General features: G+C 39.3%; 1 protein-coding gene across 3 annotated transcripts in view; it reads left to right on the forward strand.

Annotated features, from left to right (window-relative positions):
- The window catches only part of Cdca2 (cell division cycle associated 2), a 41,036-nt gene that overhangs the window by 11,266 nt on the left and 5,577 nt on the right, over window positions 1-24,193 (forward strand). For all 3 annotated transcript variants that reach the window (XM_074055189.1, XM_074055188.1, XM_074055187.1), the window contains exons 8-14: window positions 2,788-3,005; window positions 4,660-4,744; window positions 5,389-5,642; window positions 7,510-7,585; window positions 8,732-8,820; window positions 9,738-9,875; window positions 23,599-23,767. In XM_074055189.1, the coding sequence (XP_073911290.1) occupies window positions 2,788-3,005; window positions 4,660-4,744; window positions 5,389-5,642; window positions 7,510-7,585; window positions 8,732-8,820; window positions 9,738-9,875; window positions 23,599-23,767 (1,029 nt within the window). The remainder of the gene's footprint in view (window positions 1-2,787; window positions 3,006-4,659; window positions 4,745-5,388; window positions 5,643-7,509; window positions 7,586-8,731; window positions 8,821-9,737; window positions 9,876-23,598; window positions 23,768-24,193) is intronic.

Here is a 24,193-nt window from a genome sequence, read left to right on the forward strand (position 1 = left end):
TTCCCTACTTTTTTAGGAACTTTTGGCCCAGTAGAAATGTTATGGGATTTTCTGTGAGCAATGTTTTCTTTTTGAACAACTATCAAGAAGAATTAGTGAAGTGTTCCCAAGCTGAGGAATATCATATATAGCGTAGGACCAGCTGAGCATAGTGAAGCACAGCTGTAATCCCAGCACTCAGGAGTCTGAGGAAGGAGGATTGCAAATTTGAGACCATCCTAGAATACATAGCAAGACCCAACCTCAGAACTTCCCCCTCCCCACCCCCTACACAACAAAAAAAGAGAGAGAAATAAAAACAAAGAGTAGGATCTACAAATATATGAACAGAATGTTATGTTTGAAAAACTTTTTTTTTTTTTTTTTTTTTTTTTTTGACATGATACAAAGGTTCTTTACCGTCTCCCAAAATCAGTGTGCTTGCATTGAGTGAATGTTACTGCAAGGTGTTACATTTGCTTTTATCCTGCCTGGGTTTTTATTTTTAAGTAAAACTTTGTAGACATGTATTTGGAACTTGGTTTTTTTATGCATTCTGGTAATTCCTGACCCTTTAATTGTACTATTTAGCCCTTTAAAGTTTCAAGGAATTACTGATAGGGTTGGTTCACATCTGCTATTTTATCATATGTTTTCTGATTTTTTTTGTTCCTCTCTTCCTTCCTTTTGGGTTTTGGGTTTTGGTTTTTTGAGTTCTGTTTAAATTCATCTAATATCTTTTAAAGTATACCTCATTGCATTTTTTTAATTGTTGCACTGGGATTCCAACATACTTCTCACAGTCTTCTTAGAGTTAGTATTTATTATACAGCTCATGTAAAACACAGTTTACAAGCCATGTAGCTCAAACCCAGCCCCTCCATGGCTCCTGTGATCCTTCGTGCTGTCGATGTCATAGGATGCATTTACTTCATTGTAACCCCTAGATAAGACCATTCTTGCTTTAAGCCATCAAATATATTTTAAATAAGTTAAGAAGGGAGAAACCGTTTTTTATATTTACCCAGCATATACCATTTCTGGTGCTCTTTACTCTTTCGGTCTGAAATTTCCTCTCTGCCTGAAAAAGAACTTCTTCAGCATTTTGAGATTGGCGTCTGCCCTCACTTAAAGCTTTGATCCTAAGATGGATGGATACCTGTCTGCATGGGTAAAGTACAGGGCCAGGCTGTCCGTTTGCACAATGATGATGTAAGACACTCCTGCCTTCTTACCAGTTCTCTTTGCTTCGGAGCAACACATTCTTGTAGAGTTATTATAGATTGTAGGAAGTGGTCACTGATAGTAGTCATTTGCCAGAGACCCACAATACAGTCTATCTGATGTGGTAACATAACAAGGACCAAAAGCCTTTTTGAGCACCCCACTAAGCCCTTCCCAGAAGCACTGTGGTAAGATAGGAAGAAGAGGGGTCACCATGGGTCATGGGGCCATGATTAATGGATCTAGTGCTGATACTTGTGTGTCAAACTGCTAGGTTATTTGGTGTCCCCCACTTTGTCATGTGGTTGTGTTTCAGATAGTGCATCTTCAGGAAGAATCAAATGGGATAGAAAAAGTCTTTGTTAAGGGGAAACTTGAAAATGAGACCTGCCATATACCTCCACTATCCCTTACGTCTCTCAGCACCACTGGACCTGCCCTGCCATTCCTCAGTCACTTTGTACTTTCTCACCTTCTCCTTGCCATCACACTTCTAACACTCCTCCTGCTTCTTTTCTTAGTTTCCTGTTTATAATTTATCTCTTATAAACAGAATTAAATTTTTAGTGTAAGTGTGCCTCGAGCAGTATTTTTCTTTTCTATTTAAAGTTCATGGATAGCTAGGTAGAGTTACCCACGTGCATTTGCAGGTGTGCAAGCTGCACGTGGGGCAGGTGAAGTGAGTGAGGTTTGATCACCTTTCTCCTCACCCAAGTCTCATTTCCACATCCTTGCATATGGAAATGAGCAAAGCTGCTCAGTAGTCGGTGCATGGCTCAGGTTAGTTTTATGGTGCAGGTAAGTCTGGCAGTGTGGCTCATTCTTGATACTTTCTCTGAGCCTCTGACCCAGGTTTCCATGGGAGCCAAAACCTACTACCTTTACCTGTAGTAGTCAGATTTGCATTAAAAACTGACCAGTGCCACTTCTCTGTAATCTTTTTTTATTTCCAAATAAAGTCCCATCCCACCCAGGATGTACTAGGGTTGTTTGTTTGGTTGGTTTTTTGGGTTTTTTTTTTTTTTTTTTTTTTTTAATTTGGTGATGCAAAGGATTGAACCCAGTGCCTTGTGTAAGCGAGGCAAATGTTCTACCATCCTGTATCCCCAGCCTTAGTATTTTGACAGAGGTTTTTGCCCTGTAGCTCAGGCTGGTCTTAAACTTGATCCTCTTGCCTCGGGCTCCCACATTTGGGGTGAGAGGAGTGTACCACCATATCGGAGGCCTCATGCTTGCTAGGCAGATGCTCTGCCACTCAAGCCACACCTCCAGATCTTTTTGCTTTATGTTATTTTTTCTGTACTTTTTACATGAGGCTGGCCTTGGGTTACAATCCTCCCTACCTAGGCCCCTGCATAACTGAGATCATAGGTGCATAGGTGGATCATGGGATCTTGCTATTTTTGCTCAGGGTACCATCAAACCAGAATCGTCCCAATCTCTCACTGGCATTGGAGGTGTGAGCCACCACGGCCCACTGAATTTCTTAGTATCATTATTATCTTTGCAAATGTATCAAGTATCCTTGGATATCTTTGGATTTGGATGTCTTCCACCCCTCATGTTCCTTTGCTTATCTTGAAGGAATTGAGGCCGCTGACTGTGTAGAGGGTACAGGATCAGTTGAAGACATTCCACTTGACATACTGACAGCAGAAGTGAGTTCAGACACCAACACCGTCCCCAACAAAAGGTCGCCAGTTACTCCTGTGTGCAGGAAGAACATTCTACTCCCTGAGACTGTTGTTCTCCGTTCTGTATTGAAGAAACCCTCTGCGAAGCTGTTTCCAGAGAGATCACAGGTAAGAAGAGTTAACAGTTCCTAAAGCAAATTACTACAAATCTGTTTTGCTTCAAAGCCATTTCTCTGAAATGTCTATCATACAGAAGTGATCTTCTATATTACCCTAATCATCTTTTTCCTCTCCTTTTCTCAAAGTATGGCAGATAGTATAAAGAATTTAATGTAAGTAGACTAATTTATTAAAAAGTTCATCATTTAGTTATATCAGTTTTTAATAAAATAGTATTTCATTACTTAATTATATGGCAATATCAGTTAGTTCATCATGGCTAATGTGCTGTTCTGTTGCCTAGCCATCCAAAATACGCAGGCTTAAAAATATCTCTGACAGCCAGGCGCTTTCTCTTTAAGTTCAGTCCTTACGAGAAAAGAGGGGGCTGATGGGAACTCTGGGTTTATGGAGTGATGTCTATTGATAGTCTACCGCGTATGTTGCAGTGGTACTTCAAGAACGACTTCGGCCCCTTTTGACCTACGCATGGGTTAGGGATGTCTGGCAACCCAGATCAGTCTGTTGATCAGGCTATGTTTGGGGAGGCTCGGAGGTCAGAGTGCTGGTTTTGAGTCCTGACTCAGAAACTTAATAGCTGGGCACATTAACGTTTTTGTGCCCCAGTTTTCTTATCTGTAAAAGAATAATAGTAACTGCCTGGTACTTTGAGTAGTAAATAGGATAACATGAAATTAGCACTGGTGCCCGTTTATCAGAAATCTTTCCTTCAAATCTTAAGCATCTTTATAACTGAGAAGCTTTTTACTAAGTTGGCCAAAGTTGGTTGGCTTATAAAAGTCTAGTTATTTGCTAACTTTTGTGGTTAATGAAAAATAAGTTAAAAAAGAACCGTGGAGTTTGTTGCATAACTTGTTTCAGAATGTTGGTGTGTGTGCTTTCCCGGTCAGGAAAAGGAACTGGCTTGGAAGCTAGCCATCGTTAAGGAGGTTTGTTTGTGGCAGGACTGTTTGTAGAGCAGGTTTTGTTGTTGGGGTGGGTGTAGTGGAGAAAATGTGGAGCTCATGGGAATGAGGACTGGGCAGGGTTTTGGTTATGGCTGGACAAGTGTGTGGTGATTAAGAGGGGACTCTGATCCAGCCTGCAGGCCTGACTCTCCTCTGCTGGCCTTGCTCTGTCTTTTTTACAGGGTTTACAATATCCCTTCCTTTCTAACTGACCTCTCTGTAATCTTCATCTTGATAAACACACAGGCTTAAAAGTTGCTGTCTTTTTTCTCAAAATATGATAACATTGACAGGAAATTGAAATACTTGTAAAAGGCACAGTTCATGTTTAAAAGGCAAAATACCCTATTATATCATTTACCTATTTGGTTTTTTTCTTGTTTTAGTGTAATTCTTATGCCTCAGACCATTTATGAAGTCTACCTCATCTGACACCAACTATGGTACATTATAATTGTAACCACTTACATGTTCCTCAATTTCATTTGCCAAATAAAAAATGAAAGATTTTAACCCACAAAAAGAGATTTCTGTTCTTTAATTTGGGTCTAAAATACTATTTACTAAAATAATATTTTCTTTCTGGCTGATACCATTGTGTTTTATACCAAAGGGAAAATTTTTAGAAATTGCCATTCTTACTGACTGTGTGTTTATGATGAGTGAACTTGTTCATTGGTGTTTGTTTTCTTTAGGAACACCACGACAACCTCTGTGATGATGGAACTCAACCAAGCCTAATCTCAGCTCTTTCAAACTGTTGCAAAGAACAAAAAGCAGGTATCTTATTCTTATTTACTTATTTGCTTTTGGTTTTTTTGAGACAGGGTCTTGCTTATGTAACCCAGGCTGCCCTCAAACTCAAGATCCTCCTGCTGCAGCGTTCCAACTGCTGGGATTACAGGGGTGTACCACCACACCTGGCTCATGTTTATTTTTAAGCCTAAGAATATCATTTACTGGTTAATAAAACCTGATATGATATGTCAGCTTTTCAGTGATCTTTAATGTTTCGATATTTCTGAAACTACATGGGAATGAAGAGCAGTTGGAGGGATAGAAGCTCTTTGGAGAGCCTCAAAATTGGTCTAGTGGGCATTGTAGCTCTGGTAGAGTGCCTGCTAGCATGTATGGTTCCACTGGGAAAAAAAAAAAAAAACGAAACTGGTCTCTTTTGCCCATCCATTTTTGCTTAATGGTGGAACTTGTAAAATAAAAATTTTGAGTTTTGAAAATAGTTATGCAAGATTTTACTTTAAAATCCATGCCATGGTTTAGTTGAAAATTTGTTTCCCTTCTTTTTTTGAAGCTGCTCTACAAACTTTTTTTTATACAAATAATAGCTGAGTGTATCATCTTAAAATATTCTAGTATATGCCTTTTAGATAGGAAGTATCTTAATTTTTTAACGTGTTTGCATTTAGAACCTGTAGAAGATCAGGAAAGCTGTAAAGCTCTGGCCTTGCAAAACGTGCGGAAGAGGAAGAGAGTTACTTTTGGAGAGGACCTAAGCCCTGAAGTGTTTGATGAGTCTTTGCCAGCAAATACTCCATTGCGGAAAGGAGGAACCCCTGTCCGCCAAAGGGATTTAAGTAGTGTCAGCCCCTTGCTACTTGAGCAGTCGCCAGTTCCCGAGCAGTTACTTCAACCAAATTTTGATGACAAGGGGGAGAATCTTGTAAGTTTGAAGAACATGAATAGAAATGCTTCTATTTCATCAGGTCTCACCTGTTTTGCATGAACGATAATTTTATTACTTGGCATTTTTGTCTCTGTAACAAAATGCCCGACAGAAATGACTTAAAGAGAAAAGATTTATTTTTGTTCATGGTTTCAGAGGTTTCAGAGCATGGTTCCTTGGCTCCATGCAGTTGGGCAGAACATCATGGCAGCCAGAAAAGCAGAGGAAGAGGGAGATGGAAGGAGAGAGAGACAGCTTCTGAATCAGTCAAGTTGACAACCAAGATTAGCCACCACAATAATTATGCTTTGAAATTATGAGATGGACTAAATGATATATACCATGTTTTAAATTGAAATATTTCCTAGTTAGGTTTTTCCTTTCAGTTTTTCCCTCTTACAAATAATATTTCCATGATGTACTGCACTTTGCATGGTTCGTGGACCCTAAGTGTTATTCATCATAAGACATACCATTGTCCATTGCTTTATGTATCACTTAGAAAAAGTGTTGGAAATTAAGTAGACCGTGAGCTGTAAAATGAAGGTGGGTGTCACAGGCATTAGAATGTGAAGAAGCAACCATCTAAGAATTGAAATAGTTACAAGTTTCTGTATTTTTCTAAGATGGAAAAAAAATGTGCTTTAAAAAAATACTGTAAAACTTTATTCAGACTAGTCAAAAAGGACAGAAAAATTACCAGTGTATCAGCAAAGAGGTGACACAGCTGTCTATCCTGATATGTGAAAGGGCAATAAGGAAATCTTAGCATCAACTTTATCTAATAAATGTAACAATTTAGATTAACCACATGCATTCCTTAACAGAGATATACTACCAAAACTCACTCGAGAAGAGATGAATTACTTCAATAGCTCTGTATTATGGATACTTAAATTGTTGCTAAAATCTTCCTACAAAGCAAATGCCAGATAATGTCACTGACAAATTTCATCAAATATTTAAGCAAGTTATAATACTAATTCTGGATACACTCTTCCAAAAATTGGAAAGGTGGAATATTTCAAAGTTCACTGATGCTAACATCAGACAAGCATTACAACAAAAGGACAGTCTAGTATCCTTGTGAACATTGCAATCAATATATGAGAAAAAAAAGTAATTTGCATGTTAACTAGCAGACTAAAATACAGAAACCATATGATCGTCACACAATGCTAAAGTAGCAACTGGCAAAATCCACTATCTGATTCTGGTTAAAAAGAAATCTGAGCAAAGTGGTGACCAAAGGGAATTTCTTGATGCTGACAGAAATTGGTCTATCTACGAGAGACCAGTCACTCCCGTCTTGCGGCGTTGTGAAGAGAGATTTGCTGTCTGTTTACAGTGCCATTTCCCCAAAGTTCCCTGAACAGTGTTGAAATGTCAGGCTGTGTTTCTTAATGGCTTTCTTACTGGCTTTGTAGGAGTTAGGACGTGGGATTTTTGTATAAACTAGAAAGTGACTTATCATTGGATCATTATGGCTTCTTTGACGTTTTAATAAGAGCTCTTTATTTTGGTGGGTTGCAGTTACTAAATATGCTTTCATGGTGAAGATAGCCAGGATTGTAAAGTTATCTGTGTTTTCCTCAGACTTCTTTTTAACCTTTTGCTGATTTCTCATCTTTTTTCTTGGTTTTGAGAGACATAATCCCACTGTGTAGCCCAGGCCGGCCTGGAAATCTCGATTCTCCCGTTCCCCCTCCTGAGTGCTGGCATCGTACCCAGCTTACTGTCTCTTCTCTATGCTTATCATTCTTCTGCCAAAATAAGTCCTTAGCATTTTCATTTGGGGCATATTATTTACATCGTCACTGAATTTCAGGTGATCTAATTTCTACTGCTCTTTTGCTTTCTGTAGGAAAACATAGAGCCACTTGACGTATCATTTGCAGTTTTGAGTCCTAATAAGGCATCGATGTCTGAGACTCTTTCAGGTATAACTTGTCTATCGAATAATCATAAATGTCATTTTCAGTATGTGAAACTTACTTCCTTTATTGTCTTCTGAAACTACACAGCACTATACTGTGTAGTTTTGAAAAGCTTGTAAGAAATTGCTTATGTATCCCTTTGATTTTTTTAATTAATCACCTACATTTTACTTCCAAAGATTGGATGTCCCCTTTTTCACATTGCTGTAAGCAGTGTTGTTGGATTCTCAGTTCTTCAGTGTTAATAAGCAATGTTCAGCTTGTACAACTGAAATGATTTGAATCATAAGGGTCATTCTTAACTGTCCAGTCTTCCATTAATATTCATGTGGGAGCTGGAGGTATGGCTCAAGTGGCAGAATCCCTGCCTAGCAAGTATGAGACCCTGAGTTCAAACCCCAGTGCCACCAAAAACAAACTAACATTAATGTGGCATTTTTTGGTACATATATTGCCGAGGACACTGTCTTCTATGATAATGACAAGACAACAAAGATGGGTCTCAACTTTTTTGAGGAGTCAGGCTTGGCTTGCCCATGCCATGGAGTGGGTGGTGGGTGGAGTTTTTATTCCTGTGTCCTCCCTGTCGGAATGCTTTAATGGCTTCTCAACACAGACCAAGCCTACAGTCACAGAATCCAAGCCATATATTAAGATAAAATTCAGATGTCTCACATTCCAAATCTTTTACACATTACACTTTCATTTATGCTCCTAAAAGCAAATTAAATCAAAATTTTCTCAAACTTTGTAAAATTCAGTACAGTATTACCATAGTATATTAGTGTCCTTATTATAGTTCATTGTATAAAATATAATGTGGACTAGGTGAACATTTGTGAAAATGTGTACATTGGGATGTGGTTTGAGTGCACATGTGTTCACTGTAACATGATATAGCCTTTTATCCTAGCATAGGAAATAGGTCCCTCAGTCACCATGGAAAGTAGTTAAGGTTGCTAGATATTCAGCAAACTTAGTTTAAAACCATTTTTTAAATCTCGAAACTTTCCTCTTGCTAATATTTACATTTAAATATAATATTAAAAGCAAAAGTAACATTTAAAACACTACCCAGGGTTTCCCCAGCAGAGTGCTTATAGTATTTCTGTGTTAGCTACTTGGTTTTGATTGTGTCTTTCTTATCAGGCATTGATACCCTTAGTTCTTCAAATAACCACGAGAAAATATCCTCCTGTAAAGTTGGTAGAGTAACACGGACTTCTAACAGAAGAAAGGTACGTATGTATGTTAAATCTTACAATATATTTTTTCTGTTTTTGTGATCATTTAAATGGTAAAATCCCAATTTGATCTGTTATTAAGAGTTAATAGCTTTATCTTACCTCACATGTGATCCAGAGTAATGACATTTTACTGATTATTGTAATTAATTCTGTTAGAAGAATCCACTAAAACAAGATGCTTTCAGAGTTATATTAATGTGGAAAGTAGTTTGTTTAAAAAGTTTGAGATCTGGGGCTAGAGGAGTAGCTCAAGCAGTAGCTCCCCTGCCTAGCAAGCATAGAGCCCTGCGTTCAAACCCCAATACTGACCAAAAAAATGTTTGAGATCTATATGATTTTATGGATTTTATTGAGATGGATACAGAGCCCAAAAATGACACAAATATGACCCGTTTTTAAACTGTGCTTTCATTTGTTTTATAACACTGGGTTTTAATTGGAAGTTATAACTCCGATTAATTGCATGTCTTTTGCTGTTGTATTAAATTAGGTAAAATTGGATTTTTTTTTTTTTCAGTAGCATCATAGTGTATAAACAGATACTCTCACGAGGTGTTTAGTTGATGTGTTTGCATGATAAACCCAGAATTCCAATATGGAAAATCCAGCCATTCATGACTGTCCTACAATAGTTACAATTCTTAATTTGTTGTTCCTTTTTTCCTAATACAAGTATGGAGTATCCACTGGTAATTACTCTTCTTCCCCTGCTTTGAATTTTGGTTAAAATGTCTCTAATGGAATTTGTGAATGAAGTAACGGAATGTCAGCTGGGAGACATGGGCTGGGGTTGTAGCTTGGGGGTAGAGCACTAATGTAGCTTGCCTAGCAAGGAAGAAAACAAAGGTGAGAGTTATGCATTAAAATGTGACCCTTGTGCTTTACACCTTACTCACTCTCCTTTATAGCAATCGGTTGGTTTTACAGAAGAGAATGTTTGCAACTTACATAATACGGAAAGTAAACCTTGTAAAGAAAAGAAAATTAATAAGAGAAAGTCTCAAGAAACCAAGTGTACCAACAGAGCACTTCCTAAAAAGAATCAGGTAAGTATGTTTTTAAGAATATAACATAAACTGGCACACGTCTGTAACCCTAACACTCCGAAGGCTGAGGCAGGAGGATGGTGAAGTGGAGGACCAGCCTGGGATACATAGCAAATTCAAGGCCAGCCTGAGCTACACAGTGAAACTGTAACAGAAAAAATAATGCATAAGAAGTGGTACATTTCTTTGTTGTGTGATAAGGGGATTGCAGAAACAAATTTTTCCAGTTGACATTGAACCCAAGATCATTTAAACCATCTTACTCTAGAGTAAAGCAGCCCGTAACAGGTTATTTACTCAGCTATTAGTGACCTGAGGGACATTTTTGCTTCTGGTCTGTCTTTGTCTTACATACATCCAGCATTATAAATAATAAGCATTCATATATGAAGTCGGTTCTCGAGCCTAATCACCCTCTAGGGGATCCTGCTTTTCCTTTTTTCTGCTGTTGTTGTTTCATACAGGGTCTCCCTATGCAGCCCAGGCTGGCCTTGAACTCACAAGCCTCCTACTTCAGTCTCATGAATGCTTGGCTTACAGGCATGTGCCTCTGTGCCTGGATCCTTTAAAATTTTTAATGGGTAAGAAATAGTATAAAATGACTTCCAAGTAACACAGATTAGCTTTTTTTTTTTTTTTTTTTTTTTAAATGTTCGCGATCTTGGAAAGAACACATGGTCAGTCAGTACAAGATCGCATGGGTGTTTTCACCAGTTGATGTCTGATTATATAACTGAGTATGGAACATGGACCCATCTTTACATGGTCCACAAAACTAGGCAACTATCCTGCTTGGCAACTTGAGCTCTCCTTCTCTCTGGTTTGGACTGTGATCTTGGACTTGAGTGACAAATTCTGTAGTACCAGCTGATTTGTTTTTCACGTGGGTGACTTTGAACAGTTCTCCTACCTCAGGCCACCCTCAACCCTGTTTGCCCAGCGTTCACTTGTCAAACTTGGCAGTTGTGTGCAATAGTGACAAAATAACTGTCTCAGATCATTAGAATAATCAAGTCTGACATTCTGTGAAAGGCTCCACACGGTGCAGGTCTGTCTGCCTCCTGCACTTTCTGTCCCTCGGGGCCAGTGCACTAGCCTTGGCATGATGGTGGAGGCCTGACCCCAGGAGGTACTTTCAGTGCATCTCGAAATCCCCTTGTGACTAGCCATGTGCATGCCCTGACTTCCCTGACAGGGACGAGCGTTTGATGGACTTCTCCACTGGTTGCAGGGTCACTTCTCTGTAGTTAAGGAGGAATAGAGAAATTAGCTCTCCATCTCTCTGTCCACCTCCAGTCATCTCAGATGCCTTCACCGTCCATGTGTTGAGCTGATTTAGCATCTCATCCTGTTCCTTTACCCTCTGTGCATCAGTGATCTGGACTCCCTGAAACCACCCACTCTCCTCTGCCACACCTACCATTTGTTTCCACTCACCCTTTCCCCTCCTAAGAACACACTTCTTTAGCTCCTGTGCATGCACCTATTCATGTACACGAACTACTAATGATCTCCTGGCCCCTCTGTTTACTCTTAAGCTTTCAGATACCCTCTTAATTTCATGTTTCCCTCTTAATGTTAAACTGCTGAAGATGTTGTCAACAACTCTTGTCAGTAATCTCAACTTATATTCTATTCACTTTATGCATTCAGCACAATTTCAGCTCTAGATTAGTTTGTCTGTGATCTAATATCACCATCAAAGAGCTAGAAGTGGGGCTGGTACAGCTATAAAGTCATGATTTCAGATGTTATCTAAGTCTGGTCTCACTTGTCACCATATTGCCACTTCACTTGGGTTATTTTTCTAAGGTACTTGGTAGTTTAGTTATTAAAACCTGCACATACTTGTAGTCCTGTTCTCACTAGACGTCCCAGCAGCATTTGGCATAATCAGATGTTCCTTTAAAGTCTGCTAAATGTTGATTTTCTTCCACCCATCCATAACTGTTTTCCCTAGCATTCTACTCTTGCTCTTATAAATTTCTGGGTGTCTTCATAGGCAGCGTGGTTAGTAATGACCAAATTTGAAAACCAAATCTTCCTGATCCATAAAGACATGTTCATCATCCTACTAGACATCTCTTCCTAAACCACCCTATAATCACTTTAAAATCAACATTTCCAAAATAAATCCATCAGTCCACTCCTACCATACATACACAAAACATTCCATAAACTTCCTTCCCCCTCTGAAATAAAAATGACTGCTTTTCTCAGTTCAATGACACATATCCAGAAGAACCTGGGCGCATTCTTGATCTGCTTCCTTTTGTAGGATAACATTTTTAATAAAATGAAAAGATCCTCTATAACTTGTTGCATTAGGAACTGATTTCCTTCTTATCTACACTTTAAAAAAAATGTATACTTATTTCTTCTTGTCAAATAATGGCCAGAAAGATCAAGAAGGACTGAGAATTAGATCGTTCTAACCCCTTCCATGTCCCTGCTGAGTTAATCTAATTTATGTAATAAAAGGAGTAGACTTAGAATAGCAGTGAGAAGAGGAAGAGAATGAGAAGGGGTGTTTAGCAACAGGCAACAGCCTTCAATGATTTTCTAGAAGACAAAGCAGATGGAAACATGTTGACAGATAGAAGAGTTGGAAAGATTTACAGCTTGGAATGTGCTAGGAGGAAACTAGAGGGATCTAGGAGCCAGCCTGTCTTTGGGACTCCCAAGAGACTCTGGGCCCAGAATTGGCAGCTACAATGGATGGTGAGAGTGAGAAGTGGTATGGGGGAAAAAAACAAAACAGATAAATTGAAGCTCTATATACAGAACAGTTTGCTCCAGTTGACACACCACTCCACTTCCCCACCCAATGCTCAGAACAGATGTCGTCATCTAGGTTCAAGTCCTTATTCTAGCAGTTGGAAAGTGTCACAGTCTTGACAGCCAGCTCTGGCCCTTAAACAGAGCCTGACAGTTGGCACTCCCCATTCTGCCCTGGCCTTCCCTGTCCCACACAGTTCCTAGGGAGAATTTCCATGTAGGAGGGAGACAGCTGGAAAGCAGAGAAAAACCATACCAACTTATCCAACCTTATGTTAAATAGGAATCTGATCACTGATGGAGCCAATAGCATGAAAGACACAGATCAATACTAATGACTTAAAAAAACTGATCCTAGAAAAATGGTGACTCTGGGAAGGGAAGAAGAAATACACACACACACACACACACACACACATTTTATAATACAGATTTTAAGAAAATCATCTGTATAAAACAAAAGGGGATGCTATGAATAAGGATCAGAAAAATAATTCTAAAAAATAGAAAATTAGGAGGCGTGGGCAGCACAGAGAACATGCGGCTGGCCTGCATGTTTCCTCCACGGTCCTCTTAGCTAAACACCCTATGCCAGCTATGCTAGTGGACCTCAGCAAGTTGTCTAGGCCCTTGAACCTACAGGAAGTGGACAGTGGTCACTGCACTCCCTACAGTTCACATATGCCATGGCAGAGATCAGAGGACTAGCAAAAGTGGTGACACCCACCTAGGTTAAGAACAGACCCTCCCCTAGCATGGCATGGGATGGTTATGAGTGAGTCAGGTAAACGCTATAGTGTGGTCCTAGCAGATCTGGGTCCTCCGGTGTACAAATATGGGGAATTGTAACCATTTCCTCATTCAAGATGAAGGGCAGTGACATCAGCAGAGACACAGTCCTCTCAGCTTTTATGGCCTGTGGGCCTGCACTACTATGTCTGGCTGGTTCACAACCAAGCAGGCCACTAAAGCAGGATGAGCCCATTTCCTACAACTGACTTAGAGACAATCGTGATAAGGTGGTGGCCTTCCATAAGAGGTCTGACTGGGGTCCCCCTTTCTAAATGAGTGGGATGAGCTGTCCAGGAAGCAGAGGAAACTTGGAGATGTAAGTGGTCCCAGAGACTCTGAGCAGTGTTCCTGTTCCTATTTATAGGTGAGATTGAGCAATCAGAGGTTTAAATTGGCTTCTATTGCCTGTCCTTTCTAATTCTAGATAATGACATGTTTCTATTTACATTTTGATCACATTTGAACCCTATTCGGGGATATTTTGATTGTGTTCTGGGCTCATCAAGGTAGTTGGTATAGAATAGCAATCCAGAATTAAAAGAAGAAAATACTCAAGTAAAAAGACCAGTGCTGAAGGAAAACTGCAAAGTGTCAAAGAATTTTTAAGGGAGGTTAAAAAAAAAAAAAAAAATGAAGGATTCATTGCCTCTGCATTTGTGATCCTGAGATGCATTTATAATCCTGAGTCACGTGTTGTGGTACTGTCTGTCACCCACATGACCAGAGACTTGCATGTCTTCTAAACCTCATCATGGTATATCTCAGATGGTTTAGTAAGTTTCAGTGACCTGCTCCACCTCCTTGAGAGAGCAATCCTGGAAAAGTAATGCAAGAATGACTTTGCTATTGTTGAAGCCTGGCCATCTGGGCACGCCATGCTGGGTCACAGGGTGTTGGGAATCCTTAACTGTACCTGTTAAACTGATCACTCATCATTGGTAAGACAAGTCACTCTGGAGTTGCTTAATGTGTTAATTCTGCTGTTTGCAAGTTAGTAGTTGGACTGGAGAATAAAGTTAAGGAGTCTCCTAGAAGATAGAATAAAAGAAAGGCAGACTGATAGTAAGAGATGTGGAAGACCAATCTAGGAGACTTCACAGGATCTCAGAAAGAAAAAATAGAATGGAAGAAAATGTCCAAAAAGATTTCTTTTTTTTTTTTTTTTTTTTTTTTTGGTGATGCTAGGGCTTGAACCAGGGCCTACACTTTGAGCCACTCTACCAGCCCTTTTTTTATGAAGTGTTTCTTCTAGATGGGGGGGTCTGGCAAACTATATCCCCTGACTGGTTTCAAACTGAGATCCTGCTGATCTCTGCCTCCTGATCTCTGCCTCCTGAGTAGCTAGGAATATAGGCATGAGCCACAGGCGCCCGGACAAAAAGACTTCTTAATACTGAAGGAAGGCATGTTCACGTTAAAAGAGCCTACTGGATGCCTGGTGCAATAAAAAAGGCTAGGACTTACATATGTCAATGTAAAACTAAGCAGTGAAGACCATGAGAAAAGTGGACATTTCCTTCAAAGAAGCAAGAATCAATCACAGAGGCATCAAACTGAGCAGAAGCTAAAATATTGGAAGGTCATTCAACAGGACATTTAAAACTTGAAAGGAGAACTTCATTTCAGCTCACTTTCTATACCCAGTCAAACTCTTGAATGTGTGAAGGAAAAAGACGTTCAGACAGTCAAGGACTCTGAAAATTATCCTTTCTTTGGACATTACTGGATGAGATGCTCTAGCAAAATAAGGAAGCGGGCTTAAGAAGTCAGGACACAGTGGCTCTAGCAATTCAGGAGAACAGTTCAAGGGAAATCACTGACTTTAGCTGCTCAGCCAACCTGGAAGAGTAGCCAGTCCAAACTTGAACAGAAGCAAATAGTGCTCTGGAGAAGGGGCTCTAAAAGGAAAAACTAAAACCCCCATGACTGAGAACTAGAAGATGTGTCCTGTAAGGGAAAAAGCAATTTCACACTATTCAGATGCAAGTCCATGTAAAAGTTTCAGAGCAGATACGAAGCAAACTTTTAGTTAGAGTGATGGCAAGCAATAATGGAGTATAAGGAAAAGTAAATTGCATGGTGTTAGGAACTGTCCCCCACAAGGGGCCTAAAGAAAAGGAAAGGACTGTGAGCTATGTATTTGGCAAAGTAATGGAAAATGCTTCTACAGTCCTAATGGTGTAGACTCAGTTTTTCAGCTGAGGACAAAGCTCTAACACCTTGGTGGTGGTACAAGACAATATGAATGTTATCAATCAGATTATAATGAAGTGAAAAGTAGAAGCAAGGGTGTGAGCCTTAGCAGTCTAGTGGGTAAGAGTTCAGGCTCTAAACCCAGGCCATTGGGATTCTCAGGCCTGGCTTCACTATTCCCTCCCAATGGAGTGTTTGGCAAAAATCTTGACTCCTCTGATTGTAAAGTGGCAGAGGTAATTACACTTGTGTTAGAAGCTTGTTATGAGTATGAATGAATTAATGCATGTACAATAATGATTGGTCATAGTAAGCCCTTTGGCTAATTACAATTATCACCTTACAGATTTGGGATTCAAGAGATACAATTTTTAAGTTGGTGAAAAGAAACAAATAGAAGTCTTAAATTTAACCAACATAAGAACCAATTATAGGAAAGGTTTAGTTTATTGGAGCAATACTCTCGTCCTTCATGATAGGGTGTCAGCAGTTACTAAATTGGATGTAGTATTGGAATCCTCAAGAGTGAATTCCTTTAGAACCTAGAAATGGAGAAAGTTTCCAAAATATGATTCAGAAACCAGAAATAATTGAGAGTAAAGATGAAAGTTTGACTTTTGAACAAAACAAGATGGAACCTGCATGGGGGGTGAGGGAAGCCTCCACAAGAAAATTGAAAAAACACCTTTGGGAAAGTATTTGCAAATCAAATCAAGCACAAAGGGTTAACGTCACTATTTAAAGAGCTTCCAAATTATTGAGAAAACGGAACAACTATAGAAAAATCTCCAGAAGTTACAAAAACAATTCACAAACTGAAATGAACCTGAGTCTTAACATACAAGAAATGTTCAGACTTGGTCACCATAATAAGAAAATAACTAACAGGCACCCAGGTACTGTAATCTCACCTTGCAGATTAGCAACAGTCCAGCAGTTGTGAGTGTGTTCTGCTGCTGAGGCTGCAGGTCATACACATACATTTTTTGGTGATTCAAATCTCTATGGGAAAGAATTTGTCCGTATGTGGCCACACTTAACACTTATTTACCCTTTGATATAGCACTCCTATATCTAGGAAGCTTTCAAAAATCCATAGAAAAAAAATTTTTAAAAATGCATACAAAGTTATGGCATCACTGAGCAGTAGAAGATTAAAAGCAAGCTGAATGTCCATTGAGATGAGGCTAGTTGAAGAAACTGCAGTGTGCTACAAGGTGTATTATGCAGCTTTAGAAAGTAGCGAGGAAAACTTCCATATGCTGCTATGGAGTGATGCCAGAATATACTTACTGCTCAGTGAAAGAGGCAAGTTATAAAATGATGCATGCAGTTACCTACCAGTTATTGGATGAATTGCCTCCTGCCCCAAGTTAAGGGTTGAAGTCCTAACTCTACACTACTTAAAAATGTGACTCTATTTGGAGATGCGGTCTCTAAAGAGGTGATTAAGTTAAAATGAGGTCATTAGAGTGGGTCCTAATCCAATTTAACTGGTGTTCTTATAAAAAGAAATTTGGAGAAAGGTACCAGAGATGCATGTGCACAGAGCAAAGGCCACGTGAGGTCACAGCAGGGAAGCTGTCTGCAGCTTGGGAGAGAGACCTTCAGATAAACCAACCAGCACGTTGACTTAGCTTTCCAGTGTCCGGAATTGTGAGAACATAAGGTCATTAGCCTGCCTAGTCTGATACTGTGTTGTGGCAATCCTAGCCTAAGAAAAGAACATACACGCTCATGTATACACACATAGAGAGTATTTTCATTCTTTTTAAAAAGGGGAAAAGATAAACCAAAGACAATCAAAACTGTTCATCAATGGTGGAGGGGGGAACAGAGGGACTGGAATGAGAGCTAGACTTCCTTAGATGTGTGCTTTTAAGTTTTTATATGACTGACACAAATCAAAACTATGGAAAGAGAACAATTCCTAAACATTGAAAGCAAAAATGAAGCAAACCAACTGGATGAGGCACCTGTACTATTAGAATTCAATTTATAACAAAGCAAAAGCAATTTTTCACTGTCATTAAGATTTAAGACTTCACTACAAGTCAAAATTTCAGATCAGACACTTCGACTAAATTTGAATCAGAACTATCAGTATGGATTCACTATGTTGTTTTCCATTTAGGATGACTTCAGCTCTGTCCACTGATAAGGCTTCGAATGAACAAGCATCTCTCATCCATAGGTTGCCATTGCCATGTCCCAGTTAAAAGAGGGTCTGCATTCCATGGTAAAGAGTCTGCTTTCAAATTTACAACAGCAAGTGCAGAAAGGGAGCCTGGGTCCTTACTAGAGTACAAAGAAGGAAGCTACAAAACACTGGGGACATAGCCATTGTGACAAGGCTTTCACTGGCCAAAGACAAGACAGTGTGACCATCAGAAAGAATGACTGCCATGCTTAGTTAACCAGCATGAAATAGCAGGTCACATGTAAGTTCACAGTCTTCTAAAAAGTAAGCCACCTTAGCACCTTGCTAGAATACCCCCTCACTTTTTGGAAAACTGGAAAATAAAGCCCTACTACAGATAGTTGGTGAGGAAAAGTTCTTTATAGAGAGGAGTTTTAGCTAACAAATAAAAAAGAAATAGTCATCCCAGGTGCTGAAGGCTTTAAATAAGAGGCTGTTGGGACAGCAAAAAGAAACATTCAACAGGCAACCTACACATCTGATAATGTTGTCCAAAATATATAAGGAAGTCAACTTGATAGCAAGAAAGCAAATAGCCCAATTTAAAAACTGGGCAAAGGACCTGAATAGACATTTTTCAAAAAGAATACTTACAAATAGCCAACGGGTATATGAAATAGTGCTCAAAATCACCAATCGTCAGGGAAATGTGAGTTATTACCTCATACCTGTTGGAATGGGTGTTGCAAAAAAGGTAAAAGATAATGAGTGCTGATGATAATCTAAGTTAGTACAACTATTATGAAAACAGTATGGAGGTTTTTTCAAACAACTGCAGCAACATGAAAGAATCTGTAGGGTGTTATGCTAAGTGAATTGAACCAGGAACAGAGAAAGAACTGTATGTGCAATCTAAAGTTAAACTTACAAAAACAGAATCAAATGGTGCTTGGCTGGGGCTGGGGAGTGGGTGGATTGGGGACATGTTAGTTAAAGGGAGGGTGCCGAGTTTCATTTACAGTGAATGGGTTCTGGAAATCTACTGTACAACATGACAACCATGGTACATAATACTGTCTACTTGAAAATTGCTAAGAGATCACAACTTAAATGTTCTTTTCACAAAAGAGTAAGTGTTAATTCTCAATCATTGCAAAATGTATGTATATATCAAAATATATACATAATATATGCAATTTTTTTCAATTGTACAAATTATACAAGTTGCATATTGATGTGTCAAGATGGGGTCTAATCAAGCTTAGCAGTGTAATGACCAGCCTACAGGATGCACAGGGACCAAGATATACTGTGATTGAGTCAACCAAATCCAGGTTTTAGCTGATTTTGCAGGATAGGTACTACAGTTCATTCACCAAATAAACGGCGAGAGGGGAGAAAGAAGGAACTTTAGAGTAAGTGACTTTCGAATTCATCAACCAAGTGGAATGTGTACAGACCAGTTGGGATTCTGAAGTGAACAACCGTGAAGGGCATTTATGTGCCAGTGGGAGAAATTTAAATCGCGGACTTTTAGGGCTGTTTTTGTGTGTGTCCTTTCCTTAACTGAAGTCTGGTTTTGAGGTCATGTTAGGAACACATGCTGCTGTAAGAAGCAATGCAGAAAAGTCCCATGGACCCTTTGCCCAGTTTCTCTCTAGAAGTGACAACTTGCAAAACCATAGTAAAATTTCCAGCCAGGATGTGGTTGACACAGTCAAGATACAGGACATTTCCTTCATCACAAAGATCTCTCCTGCTGCCTTTCTGGAGCTGCATCTACTTAACCACCCACAGCCCTGCTCAACCACTAATCTACATCTCCAATTTTGTCATTTTGAGAACTTTTGTATGAACAAAGTATATTGTAGGGACTGCCTTTTTTTCACTCAGCCTAATTCTGTAGAGAGTTGTCCAGGTCCTTACATGCATCAAGAGTTCCTTTTTTATTGCTGAACTCTGTTTGTAATTGTTTTGAAAGGAAAAAGATTCCTTATCTCTTAGAGACACCATGGGATTTTCACGTGAAATGATGTAATGTCTAGGATTTGCTTTAAAAGAATCTTGGGAAGGGGGTTAAAAAGGAATCACGACTTTTACATGTTAGTAATTGATGAAATTAGTTGATGGGTACATGGGAGTCAGTGCACTGTTCTCTGTACATTGGAGGTATGTGAGATTTCACGTTGTAAGGAGTTAGACTTATGACAGTGTGAGGAAGCCACAAGAACTACAATGGAACCAGAAAATTAACACACACCAGGGGTAGGTAAATGTGTGCTTTGTCATTGTAAACATTCCTGCACTGTTTGGTTGCCACCTACTGAATCATTTTAATTTTTTTTTTGAGGTGGGGGGTCTCTCTATGCTACCCAGGCTGTCCTTGAACTCATGGGCTCAAGTGATCTTCCTGCCTCTGCCTCCAGAGTGCGAGGACTACAGGCACAAGCTTTTTAAAATAATTTTAAAGCCATTCTCTGAAAAGTTTGTCTTTAATTATGCCAGTAAAGCAAATGGTAACCATACTTCTGTTTCATGACCTCCTTCACTGTATGAGAAGTTGTGTCTGATTTTGGAGAAAGATTGCTTGGGGGCTACACCTTCAGTTATCCTTTGCTTCAAGTCATACACTAACCTCAGCATTTCTGGTCACATGGCTTCCTTGGAGTTCCAGATTATGTGGCTTTTCTCTCTCTCTCTCTCTCTCTCTCTCTCTCTCTCTCTCTCTCTCTCTCTCTCTCTCTGCAAGGTTTTTGTATTGGGGTAAAGTTCAAATTTTGGTCAGTTCTTCATCTTTGTCAATGAAATCTTCTCATGGATGAGGTGAGCGCTGATAGAAATATTTTCAGGACAGACAACCTGGGGTGTTTTAATTATCATCCTTTTGTACACATACTTACTGGCTCAAGACCTTGAGAAAACAACATTCTAGTCTTTTCCACTTTAGCAAATATTCAGAAAGCTTGGTGTTCCCTTGAGATTCGTGCGTTGATTGTGTTTCTTAAGTAGCCATTATATATGTGCTGGCTACCATTGTAGCTTCAGGGACCATCTGTATGAACAGAAATTTACTAAATCATGCTAAAAATGATGTGTTTTTCTTTCTTATCAATAAACCAGAAACTGTTCTATAGTTTATAACCTGATGACATCGACCATGTTATGTAGAGCCTGTGCCCATGATGATACCATGGTTTGATACTAGAAGTATGTGAGATAATGGATCTGTTAATTAGCTTGAGTTAGCCATTCCACAGTGAATGCATGTATTAAATAATGGTTGCACATACAACATTATAGCTAATAATTTTTATATGATGATTTAAATTTCTTAACATATTTTTCCCATATCAATTCTCAATGCAACAGGAAGGAATTTAGAACAAGAGTAGCTGGCACACAGCTCCTAGTATGAGTTAGGCCTATGTTAACCATTTCACATGCTAACTCACTCATTACTCCCACAGTCCTGTGCTACTGTGATTCCCATCTTGCAGAGAAGAATGAGGTACAGAGTTGAGGTTATTGGCTAAGGTAATAAAGCAGAGAAGTGGTAGAGACAAGACTTGAACCCAGGATACTCACACCAGAGGCCAAGTGTTTCCCTTTTGTCCTTTATCTATGAGACGCACCTTAGGGCTTTTCTTTTCTCTTGGCTTCCACATCCACGGAGCAAGCCAGCATTCCCCCATCTGCTCATGGAATGTCAACAGATGTTCCATGAAAAAAAAAAAAGTTTAATGGAAAAATATCTAACCCAGCATTTTCCTTATGTGTATAGAGATTATTTACACAGAGAGCTTCTCAGAGAATTTTATGTTGAATGTATATTGTACATCACCAAGAGGAACATTCATCTTGTAGAGTTCTAAAATTATTTTTCCATGGAATGTTGTGCTTGGTTTTGTTTTTACAAGATAACTATAGCTATTTCAAGGAGCACACAGCTCTGTGCCATTTCTGTGCTCCTGAATCTCAACCACTCTTTCACACCATCACTTTCACCTGAGTCTTCTGTGCTGGTCAGCCAAATGATCCTCAGTCTAAGCGCAAGGGCGTTCACACCCTACGGGGCACTCGAGGAGCTTTCCTTGCTTTCATTCAATTTTTTGCATCCTGGGGCCCTCCCTCTGTTGTGTTCTGCTGCTACTCCTACCTGGATGTCTGGCCACATAATGCTAGGTGCCACCCTTGCTCTGTGTTGTGCACCCCACTTAGAATTCCTGCTGTCCCCTTCTCTTTCAAAAGCCCTTCTGCCCCACCTCCATGATCGGCCAGAACAATTCTCATGCGCTTTGGCTGGGACGTTCCTTTCTGTGGACCTTGTCTATTAACCTCTGCAGGCCAGGTCACCCACCTTCTCAGGCCACATGGAGTCTGTGGTGCTATGTAAGTGTCATGACCACTTGCCTCTGGACCAGGAGCTTCCTAAAGACCATGTCCTATGTGTTTTTCGCTCTCACACCAATCTCTTTATTACCTGGCTTATAACAGTTTCTCCATAAATGTCTGAATAAATTCTACTTTCTGGAACCATTAATTGTCAAAAACGTGCTTTATGTTGAAAGTCTGTGAGTATTTTCCATTCCTTTTGCTCTTAATGGTCCTTCTTGTATTTTTAACATAGAATATATTTTGCACCAGTGGCTCACACCTATAATCCTAGCTACTCAGGAGGCAGAGATCAGACAAATTGGAGTTTGAAGTCAGCCCTGGGCAAATAGTTTACAAGACACTATCTCAAAAAACCCATCACAAGAAAAAGAGTTGGCAGAGTGGCTCAAGCTGTAGAGTGCCTGCCTAGTAAGTATGAGGCCCTGAGTTCAAACCCGCACTCAGAATTAAATGTAATTATTCATTCTGAAAATTGTTAAAGCAGTTTTTAATTTCTTAGAAGCTCATATCTTTGAAAATCAGTACCAAAACTTTGCCCTCACCCCCTAATCTTCTACTACTTGTGCCTGTTAAAATCCGTTTTGTGACTTTTTTTTTTAATGGAACAGGAGTTTGAACTCAGAGCTTCTTGCTTGCAAAGCAGGTACTATAGTGCTTGAGTCACACCTTCAGTCCATTTTGCTCTGGTTATTTTGGAGATGGGGGTCTCTTAAACTATTTGCCAGGGCTGGCCTCAAACCTGGATCCTCCCAAGTAGCTAGGATTGGAAGTGTGAGCCACCAGTGCCTGTCCTCTTTTTTTCTTTCTTTTGACCAGAGTGTTTGCCTACTAGTCAAGTGCTCTTCCATTTTGCTACACCCCCTGCCCCCAGCACCTGTGATTTCTTCATTTTAATCATGATTTGTTGTTTGACTCTGTTCAGCTAGCTTTGTGTTATCTTCATATAGTATTTAAATACCTGTTTCTTCACCCAGACTTGTAACAGAAAACAACCTCTCATAGCCTTTCAGTTGGTAACTCAGGCTGTGTTAATCTTGTGTTGTACAACCACGTGCTAATTTCAAATGTCTCAGGTCTGTCCAGATCTGCAGCATGTAATCTGTATCTTCACTTAACTAGCATTTATTTTGGCAAAATCTTTGTAGAAATAGAGAAAACTACCACACATTTTATAAATTGGATTCTGTTTCTGATTTTGAATTCTGTTTATCTGATTTTGTATAAATTACCTTAATCCCTTATACATGATTCAAACCCCTAAAATTTAAATAGAATAATTGATCTTAAGTTTTTCTCTAAAAATTATTTTGGGAAAAAAAAAATAACGTGTGACTAATAATAAGAGAAGTTTTAGAAGTTGAAGGGTCCAAATTGTACATAATGCTACATCTTTGTCAACTACTGTGCTTTAATACATCATCTCAGGTTTTAAAAACTTCCAGGAAGAAAGGAAATGGGAAGAAAAGAGTCCAGAAGCCTTTATATGGGGAAAGAGAAATTGCTTCCAAGAAGCCCCTGCTGAGCCCTATTCCTGAGCTGCCTGAGGTCTACGAAATGATACCTTCAGGTCCAAGCATCGGAAGGACATGTTCAGGTAACCTGTCATTGTCCTCGAAGTTGTACTTCATGTCTCCTCTTCATGCTCTTTGTTGCTATTTCACTCTTTGTTCCCTTTCCCCATTCACTGTGGGAAAAGTGCATTAAATACACATAGCAACATCTCCTTACAGTGATAATTTTAAAAAAAAGGAAGCTGTAGTTTGTAGCTTTTTAATGGCTTAGACTTTTTTCCTTTTAAGTATGTTGAATTTTAGAAAAATACATTAATATCCATTTTTAAATCTGTAAAAGAACCCAATGACCTGTTTGTTGGTTGGCATTGAGTAACACTGACCCATGTTAACCTCTAACTAACTAAGTACCTAAGACATGATATGTTTTCAGATTGAAACAGTTTTTTTATACTTTGGTTCAGTTTGTTTTGTATATCTTCCAGTTTTGATTTTTTTTTTAACTTTTT

Source organism: Castor canadensis, chromosome 14 (assembly GCF_047511655.1).
Source record: "Castor canadensis chromosome 14, mCasCan1.hap1v2, whole genome shotgun sequence".
Classification (NCBI taxonomy): Eukaryota; Metazoa; Chordata; class Mammalia; order Rodentia; family Castoridae; genus Castor; species Castor canadensis.